At 44.7% G+C, this 9,492-nt stretch overlaps 2 protein-coding genes across 2 annotated transcripts in view; both read right to left on the bottom strand.

Annotated features, from left to right (window-relative positions):
- Window positions 1-5,547, bottom strand: part of LOC109482122 (sorting nexin-16-like) — a 13,135-nt gene extending 7,588 nt beyond the window's left edge. Inside the window, exons 1-8 of the mRNA XM_019784814.1 lie at window positions 5,151-5,547; window positions 4,649-4,735; window positions 4,206-4,278; window positions 3,310-3,385; window positions 3,005-3,074; window positions 2,654-2,833; window positions 2,136-2,291; window positions 1,566-1,727 (exon numbers count right to left, since the gene is read on the bottom strand). Coding sequence (XP_019640373.1) covers window positions 1,566-1,727; window positions 2,136-2,291; window positions 2,654-2,833; window positions 3,005-3,074; window positions 3,310-3,385; window positions 4,206-4,278; window positions 4,649-4,735; window positions 5,151-5,399 — 1,053 coding nt within the window. The 5' untranslated portion in view covers window positions 5,400-5,547. The remainder of the gene's footprint in view (window positions 1-1,565; window positions 1,728-2,135; window positions 2,292-2,653; window positions 2,834-3,004; window positions 3,075-3,309; window positions 3,386-4,205; window positions 4,279-4,648; window positions 4,736-5,150) is intronic.
- A 1,494-nt stretch (window positions 5,548-7,041) lies between these two features.
- LOC109481941 (zinc finger protein 569-like) lies at window positions 7,042-8,861 on the bottom strand. The gene is made up of 3 exons (XM_019784559.1): window positions 8,146-8,861; window positions 7,545-7,977; window positions 7,042-7,459 (listed from the first exon to the last, which is right to left on the bottom strand). Exons 1-3 carry the CDS (start codon window positions 8,636-8,638, stop codon window positions 7,042-7,044), a joined length of 1,344 nt encoding a protein of 447 aa, XP_019640118.1. The 5' UTR covers window positions 8,639-8,861.
- Between the last annotated feature and the right edge of the window lie 631 nt (window positions 8,862-9,492).

Below are 9,492 nucleotides of genomic sequence, written 5' to 3'. Positions count from 1 at the left end.
CAAGAAGGGGAGCGAGCAGAACGTCGGCTGGCGTCTGATGAGCGGAACGGTGATCTCCCTCTGGATCGGGGACGGAAAGGAGACGTGGACCGCGGAGGGTCATCGGTGGGGGAGATGCGGTGGTGTTTCAAGAGGTCTGTCAAGTCTGATACTTGGCGGGCCAGGTCAGCAACAGTACGGTGTAGGGAGGTATCGTTGCGGACGGCACTCACCGCGGGGTGATGGAAGGTAGGATCGACAGCATGAGCGTTGTTGGCCTCCCATGCAGCTGCTGTAGCGGCCTGTTCCAGCATGGTAGCGGTTTTGACTGCTTGGTCCACTGTTGTGGCCTGCACCTCGCGAAGCCGTCTGCGGATGGTAGGATCAATTCCCCTGAAGAAGTAGTCCAAGGTAAGCCCCTCAACCGCTGCTTCGTTGTACTCAGGATAGGCTTGGCTTACCAACCTGCGTAGATCAAGTGCAAATACGATCAAGGGCTCTCCAGGTTGGCGTGTTCGTTCCTGGAGCGACTGGCGGAACGTGTAAATGTAGTGTTCCTTGGAAAAGGCAGTGGCCAGGCGCTGAGTCAGTGTTGAATAGGTAGCACGGGCCTGCCTCGGCAAACCAAGGTAGAAACGCAGGGCATGGTGGTCAAGGAAAGTTGGGAGGGCCATGGCACGTTCCTCAGGGGTGTACTTCTGAGAAGTGGCATAAAGGTCAAATTTGTTGAGCCACAAGGTGAAGTCATCATCAGTGCCGTTAAATGTGGGTGGCAGTCTTGTCTTGAGGCGGAGGTCTGACGAGGGTTGCTGGTTGGTGGTGTCCTGAGTCATGGCAGGGGGTGGAGCCTGGTGGTAAGAAGCCCCGGCAGGGCTGGTCCCATGAGTGTTGGATTCAGCAACAGACGTGGCTGTGGGCACGGTACCCCTACCAGGAAAAGATCCTGTAGCGTAAGCAGACTGAGCATACTGATTGTACAGTGGTGTGGGACCCACCTGTGGTGTTGTACGTGGGAGGGCGCCTGGGAGGGTGGTTGCAGTTCGGACACCGGATGCGCCACGGGATTGAATGGGGGAAATTTCTGAAGGTGACAACAGTGGTCGCAGCCGTGGAAAGGTAATTTCCTCATCGTCTTCTAGCGTAAACGGATGGAGGTTAGCCATACCTGGAGTCTTGGTAGAGCAGGGTAGACACGAGTCAACCAGGTGGGGGAGGGGGGCGCTCGAACGTCGGTCGGCAATGTGCTCCAAATGCGATCCACAAGACAGAGCTGGCGGGAGTTCGAAGCCAGACACCGCTGCCACCAATATAAGTGTCCAGTTGGTGAAGATATTGGAACTTATAAGTAATCACTCCAGGAATGAAGATGCGAGAAGTGCTGGGATATGAAATGTATTCTTGTCAGAACATGTGCAGTCCGTGACCTCTGACCGGACTGGTCCAATAGTTTTTGTGGGGGTGTATATTGTATCCTTACACTATGACTGAAGAAAGAACTTTTAAACCATAGATCCCCTTGTGCCAGATTTAGATTTATTAATAAAATAATAAAAATCAAAATTGACCAAATGTACAGCATGTCTAACCTGTTTCAGGTTCTTGGCCTGTTCAGGGATGGCATCCTGTGCCTTCAGTTCGAAGCTCCGCCCACCGACCGTCACTTCAACATTCGGCAGCTCGCTGAAGGCTACCAGCAGGTGGCCGACCTTCTGATCCACCTCCTGGTACTGGGCTTCAAACTCCAGCATCTGTACAGGAACAACAGGCAACACCTTTGTACCCATATTGACCCTGAGGATAGCTGTATGTTTCATACATCACAATTCACTGATAATGTCATCTTCCTGCCATTTTAACATGCCCAGTAACATGTCCAATCATTTTGGCATTCAACCCTCAAGTACAAGCTCTGCCTGAGTAAATTGTTCTTTTGTTTCTGCTTACTTATACCTGTGTATTCATAACATTAACTTAAAGATAGATCCCAAAAGCAACATAACTATGACTACTATTAGGTTCAAAATATCACTAAAGAATGAGATACTTTACACTTAGCTTACAATAGGATCACAGAGTAAAAATGTGCAGCAAATTAAATTTTCACATCAGGTTTAAATCTCTTTCCTAGTTGTTATCTCCCCCCCCCACACACACACCTGTTGCTTCAGCTTGGTGTCTCTGCGTTGCGTCTCCAGTTCCTGAGCTGCAGCTGCTGCAGCCCTCTCAGCCTCGATCTCGTTCCGCAGCTTCTGCAGCTCCTCTGCCACCTGCTGCTCCCTCTCCTGCACCTGCGACAGCTGCAGCTGCAGACCCTGACATGGGGAACAGTAGTTGCAGTAACAGTCTGGGGATATCGGGGAAAATTAGAGGAAAAGTGCCAAGGCCCATAAATACATTGGGAACAATAGTTGCAGTTAGTGTTCCAAGGACTACTTTTAACTGTGAAGAAACAAAATTACTCCAGAAGTTTAATATACTGTAGTGATGTAAGTTAATCTATTAGCCATTGTAATACAATGTATAATGCAAGAAGAGCATTGTGAAAATGGCAATCATAAAAATGCTGCAACTATTTCACAAAATGTTTTCGACAATCTCCATGGATTAGTATTCCCAATTTCCTCCCAATTTCACCCCCACCCCAACATGTCTGATCTGATGAAGCAACTCTCACCCTCATCTGTTCATCCACCCCCCTCTGGTGATGCTGTTGCCATGACGACACCTGGAGGGTGTGGTCCCCCTCCGTCTTAACGTGGGCCAGTTCCACCCTCATGGCCTCCACCTCTGCCTCAAGGTCACGGTTCTGCTGCTTCAAGGACACCACCGTGTCCTCAAGTGAACTGCAGTACAGCTGAAGACAACACATTTTAGTCGTCTTTTGGGTTAGGTGCTACTATTATAATGACAATATACCAAAATGCATCTCTGTCCAAAACCTTAGCATGTCAGTTTGTATGATATTAACCATTTGCTGCTGTGTGTCTGTAATTACACAGTGGTTGAACTGGTTGTCACAGTTTACCTGGCTGGCCTCGAGGTCTTCATGAGGCTCAGGAGGGTTGTCCAGTCTGAAGAACTTGCGAACTGGGAGACTATTGGGGAAAAAAAACATAAATTGAAACTGTACTCAGTAACAATATGCAATAATGAACTTTACATTCCTTTCGTGTCCATATACTAGGAAAAATATTGACAAGTGAATTGACAGAATTGTGTCCCCATACAACATCTTTAAAATGATATTTCTGGAGTCAAGTCGACTCTTGGTAAGCTAAAATGTTACGTGGATTTTGTAATATTACGACTGTCATGTTCTGTTCAGCTGACCTTTTAGCCATCTCCCTCTGACCCAAGAGGTTTCGGATGAAGTCATTCAGTCCTCTCTGTCTCTGCTGAATGAATACTGGGGGGGGGGGGGGTCGGGAGAGATAGAGCAAACCATGTAGGTTAACATGTTTGCTGACAAATACACCATCATTCCATGCAATAATAAAGTTAAATCTCCAGCCAGAAGTAGAAATGGTGTTAATTCGTATCAGTACAAAACTACTTCTTAAGTCAAACAACTCGTGTATCAAATTTTTATTACAGAAGACTCGAAGATGATGGTAGCCAGATAACAAACGTTGGTTATAACTTACTAGTTGCATCATACACCTATTCAATAACAAAGCAATTTATGACCTTTGAACACCCATGTGGACACATACAGGTGTTTGACCCAGCAGGCATGTGATGATGTGACCTGTTTCTTTGGCTGTGCAAATGCCAGCTCTAGTGATATAAACAATTCACAGCACAAGGCGATTTATTCACTTCAAACATTTGGTACAACTGGAACCGTTATACTTTTCACTCTTATAAGTTTTAACAAATTGTTTGTTGTCTGTATAGCACCTGCCAATGCACAGTACACTGTTGACCTTGTTTCTACATACCATTTAGTTCTTTTTATCTAGATACATTGTACATGTATGTGGGCTGAGTAAGTAAGGGACACTGTCCTTGGTACTGGCCACCATGTATGCAAAAGATTGCAGTAGACATTCCAGTCTGACACGTAACAAAGGTGTATTTACAGACTGTCTTGAACCAGAGGCAGGATACATGTACATGGGGCTTGTGTTTCTGCTGAGGTGCTAGTCTAAAGATATCTCTAATGGCATGGCATACTCATAATAGAGTGTATATAAGTCATTTGTATAACTTGCAGCTCTCCATACCTGGATCAAAGTTGTCTCTGAAGAATCTTTTTGGTGGCAGGTTTAAGTGCAGGGCAGGGAACATTTTCTGTAACTGCAGCAAGGAAAAAGAATGATTTATTTACAAAACAAACTGTAGGAAGTACGTTATATCAAACAGAAATTTCTGCATGTGATCGACGATTAAGGTCTGTAAGAGGTTATTATAATGGTTGGCATTCTCTGATCCTTATCTTTGATGTTTGATTAAATGTAACTTTGGTGTTCTTTCCTCAAAAACAGTTCCTTTTATATGGCAAACTTCTCTGAGTCAATCAGTATCGGAATGAGGAAGAAACTACAAACAACGGTTATATTTCAGTACCCTTGCATTGTACCCTTACAGAGTATCATGGTAAAGTAATCATGGACAACAAGTTGTTCAGTGAATAGACAAACTACAAAGTTAGGACTTGTTCTCATACCTTTTTGTTGAGCAGCAGAAAATCCTTGTATCTCCTCAGAACAATCCATTTCCTCATGTCACCCTGTTGAACCTCTACCTTGTACAGCTGACATTTGAAGGAAGAAAAAAAAATAAATAATAAAAAAATCATATTTTCTGAAAATCATTCTCTCCCATATTAAAGTCTCACAAGATTAATAGCTATGTATAGTATGCATTTGATGTACTTTGGTGCAAGCTGTTTCACCATGTAATCATGATCAAGCCTGATCCAAAAACCGATCATGATTGATCAAAAATTATAAAAGTTAAAACTGAAATTTCTAAAATTGATGTTACTCAATGAGATTATCAGTTAATTTACATCCAAAGATGTAACGGACGTTATACACGTATGCCAAAACATATGCCTCTATTAAAGTTTAACCGAACGCGTTACGTTTAAAGCACAATGTTTACAATAAGGGCATGACCATGGCAATGAAGTTCACAACAGAAGTTTTCCGTTTCCAGACACTTACCGTGACTCTCTGTTGCGCCTCTAACAACTCCTTCCCGACAATCGTAGCCTCCAGATGGACCCCTCCCGACTCTGAGCCGCTGGAAACCACGCTGACGTTGAGCGAGGAGCTCTCGTTCTCTGTAAGTGCCCATGGTCCGGGCTTCTTGGGCGTCGAAGTCCGCCTAAAAGTGATGACGGCCCGGTCCGCTGTCCCGCCCTCCCCCGGTCCGGACAGCTGCGAGCTGCTCACGCTATCGGTGTCTGTCATGTTCACATTACCTCAGACAGTATGTTAGAACACCTCAGCTCTACTAGAAGCTTGCATAATACAGGAAAGTTTGACGCGATGTCCCCCTTTCTTACTTCCGTGTTCACACACCTGCCGCCATGTTAGTGAAACTGATCAACAGGTGTCACGTGACTGGAAAGGTGCGTGCAAACAAAGACTTTTGTACTATCCAAGCAGAGGTTTGGGTTATTTTTCGGCGTGTTTTTTAGCGGGGTTTCTTCTTTTTTTGCACTAGAAATTTTTTAAGCCAACCCAACAAATTCCAGTGCGAAAAAAAACACTAAAAAAAAAAGCCTAAAAACGCCAAAAATAAGCCTAAACCCAAACCTCTGCTTGGAGAGTAGAAATTTAGTTTGGAGCACACCAACAGGTGACAGTAAACAACAGGAAATCGGCCTTATAACATCCACTCATTTTCGCTTGTAAGGTGCAGCTAATCAAGGAGTTTTAATTCAATATACTAGTATTCCTCGTTTTTGCAAATTGTCCTTCGACTAAAAGTTGGGCCTGTGACAGGGCCATAACTTTATGGAGTCCGTTAACTTGCCCAATGTTAAACCACATCTCCACACCAAAATTTAGGAGTGAAAGATTGAAAAAATCATTCCTCTTCCAGGCATTAAGCCACAGTAATCAAAATTTTTAAATAGTCCGCCTGTTTTTAAATGAACCGACCTATGAAAATCTGAAATCTGTTTAATTTTAATTGTCAATGCCGTACCAACACTGGCTGCCAATCAATGTGAATAAACAGTATTCATATTTGTATTAAGCTAGTTCGGGGCTGACTATGCTGGGCCTGGCATGAAGGCTATAGGCGACATAGCGAATATTACTAACTTGTTAGTTTTGCTTGGCATGCAGGACACATATATTTACAATATGTAACTATGATACTACCGTAATTTGTTGTCAAATGTAAACAAGATTCAAGAAACACTATTTCACCATCAGAAAGTCAGTTTAGACAAGGACATTCTACAAGGTTTACATCAGTGTTCAGGTAGCTGCCTAGCATTAACATAAAATTATCTTAGTTCAATTATACACAAGACAAATTCAAGTCAAACGCTGAACTTTATTTCACACGTTAACACCTGTAACTTGAACAACTCTAGCTATACCAAACAAAAAATGTCTCAGGAAGTTTAACAGTTACTGCTAGAAAACACTTAACCAAATGTGAGAAAAAGAAATATCAAACACAAGTAGATTAGCTAATTTTTCATCTAAGGAAGTCTAAATGGATCCAACTGCAAATACACAGTTACCAGTACTGGGTTTTGCTAAGAAAGAACTCCTGGATAGAAAGGAACAACAAACATACGTAGATTGATTAAATGACTAAATATCCCTTTAGGGTTTAGTGCATTGTCATCTATTAGAAATTTATTAGAAAATGAAAGGCTTAATTTCACTTCAGCCTAACACTATCAGCTAAAAACTAGATTTTTCCAAGAAATATGATTCAAGAAACAACAGCAAAATCAAACTACTGAAAGCTAATCAACAATTTTCTTCTACTTCAAGACATTCTGCATGCCCTGCTAACTGACAAAAAAAAATGATTGTTAGGTTATCAAAACTTGTTAGTGGTAAGTAACAACAGAATTTCACATTTTTAAGTATCACGCCCAGTGTGAGTCCGCATGTGGGTTTTCAGATTACCCAGTTGACTGAACTGCTTGCTGCACTCCTCACACCTGTAGGGCTTCTCACCAGTGTGAGTCCGCATGTGAGTCTTCAGGTCACCCAGTTGTGTGAACTGCCTGCTGCATTCCTCACACCTGTAAGGCTTTTCTCCAGTGTGAGTCCGCAAGTGAATCTTCAGACTACTCCGCTGACTGAACTGCCTGCTACACTCCTCACACCTGTAGGGTTTCTCCCCAGTGTGAGTGTGCATGTGCCTCTTCAGTTGACTCAGGGTACTGAACTGCCTGCTGCACTCCTCACACCTGTAGGGTTTCTCCCCTGTGTGAGTCCGCATGTGAGTCTTCAGGTAACCCAGTTGTGTGAACTGCCTGCTGCATTCCTCACACCTGTAAGGCTTTTCTCCCAGTGTGAGTCCGCATGTGGGTCGTCAGAATACTCAGCTGACTGAACTGCTTGCTGCACTCCTCACACCTGTAGGGCTTCTCACCAGTGTGAGTCCGCATGTGAGTCTTCAGGTCACCCAGTTGTGTGAACTGCCTGCTGCATTCCTCACACCTGTAAGGCTTTTCTCCAGTGTGAGTCCGCATGTGGGTCGTCAGAATACTCAGCTGACTGAACTGCCTGCTGCATTCCTCACACCTGTAAGGCTTCTCTCCAGTGTGAGTCCGCATGTGGGTCTTCAGATTACTCAGATGACTGAACTGCTTGCTGCACTCCTCACACCTGTAGGGCTTCTCACCAGTGTGAGTCCGCACATGAGCCTTCAGACCACCCAGATGACTGAACTGTCTGCTGCACTCCTCACACACAAATGGTTTTTCACCTGTGTGTGTCCGCATGTGACTCTTCAGTTGACTCAGAGTAGTGAACTGCCTGCTGCACTCACACCTGTAGGGTTTCTCACCTGTATGAGCCCGCATGTGAATCTTCAGACTACCCAGCTTACTGAACTGCTTGCTGCACTCCTCACACCTGTAGGGTTTCTCTCCAGTGTGAGTCTGCATGTGAGTCTTCAGATCACCCAGACGACTGAACTGCTTGCTGCACTCCTCACACCTGAAGAGATTCTCACCTGTATGAGTCCGCATGTGAATCTTCAGACTACTCCGCTGACTGAACTGCCTGCTACACTCCTCACACCTGTAGGGTTTCTCCCCAGTGTGAGTGTGCATGTGCCTCTTCAGTTGACTCAGGGTACTGAACTGCCTGCTGCACTCCTCACACCTGTAGGGTTTCTCCCCTGTGTGAGTCCGCATGTGAGCCTTCAGATTACTCAAATGACTGAACTGCTTACTGCATTCCTCACACCTGTAAGGTTTCTCTCCAGTGTGAGTCCGCATGTGACGCTTCAGATGGCCCAGATGACTGAACTGCCTGTTGCACTCCTCACACCTGTTGGGCTTCTCACCTGTGTGAGTCCGCATGTGCCTCTTCAGGTGACTTAGGTAACTGAACTGCTTGCTGCACTCCTCACACCTGTAGGATTTTGCAGTCACCATTCTGCTGCCAAACTCTCCTTCCACGCTGCTTTCCACCTCATTAGAGCCCATTCCACTTGTTGCCATGATGGTCGTAACAGCCTGAGCAACTTCTGTAAGAAGATCAGATGGAAAAATTAATTTATGAGAGTTTTTATTTAGTCTCCGGAGGCTTATACCAGCCTATACTACAGTGTATACATGTAGTGATGAGGGAGAAGCCTGGGGTCAAACACGAAAATGTACAAGAGTTACAAGTTTGGTGTTCTTCTTCTTCTTAAGTCTTTGTGGTTTGGCAGCCAAGATAATGTGTTGATGACTGCCTGCTCTTATAACTGGTTACCACATGTATGTAGTTGGTCTTGCAGAGCATCAAATAGAGGCCCTGCAAAACATTAATGAACCTCCCCTGACTGGTCTAGTATAACCAATCACTTATTTGCAACTTGCACGATTTCCTGTCCGAATGACAACATGGTCCGGTGTGCGATGGTCCGAATACTTATCTGATTATTCAGTACGGACACCAGGAAGAGTAGTGTGAAATTCACACTAATCGAGATCCTACACAAACAAACATCAAATGCTGCCGCTCCCAGAAGGGCTAGTCTAGCAGAACATCAGATAGAGGGGTATGCAAAACATTACTGAACCTCCCCTGACACAGTTGGTCTAGCAGAACATTAACATTACAGCAGGCCTGCAAAACATCAGTGAACCTCCCCCCGAGAACCTCACAGTTATGCGTAATGGAAACCAGATGGGGGGGGGGGCAGCAATCCCCGATTCCATACATACTTTTCCCCCCGATAGCATACGCCTTGCTATTACATGTATATATTGCAGCAATCGGACAAAAGAGCATCATGTTTACATATAATTTGTTCGAGGTACACGTTGTTTGCGAAGGTCTAGACGGTATCAAATCAAGGAGCGCCAGG

The sequence above is a fragment of the Branchiostoma belcheri genome, unplaced genomic scaffold (genome assembly GCF_001625305.1).
Source record: "Branchiostoma belcheri isolate BF01 breed outbred unplaced genomic scaffold, Haploidv18h27 scaffold59, whole genome shotgun sequence".
NCBI lineage: Eukaryota > Metazoa > Chordata > Leptocardii > Amphioxiformes > Branchiostomatidae > Branchiostoma > Branchiostoma belcheri.
The sequence above is the reverse complement of the archived record's forward strand: the minus strand, read 5'-3'. Positions and strand labels throughout refer to the sequence as shown.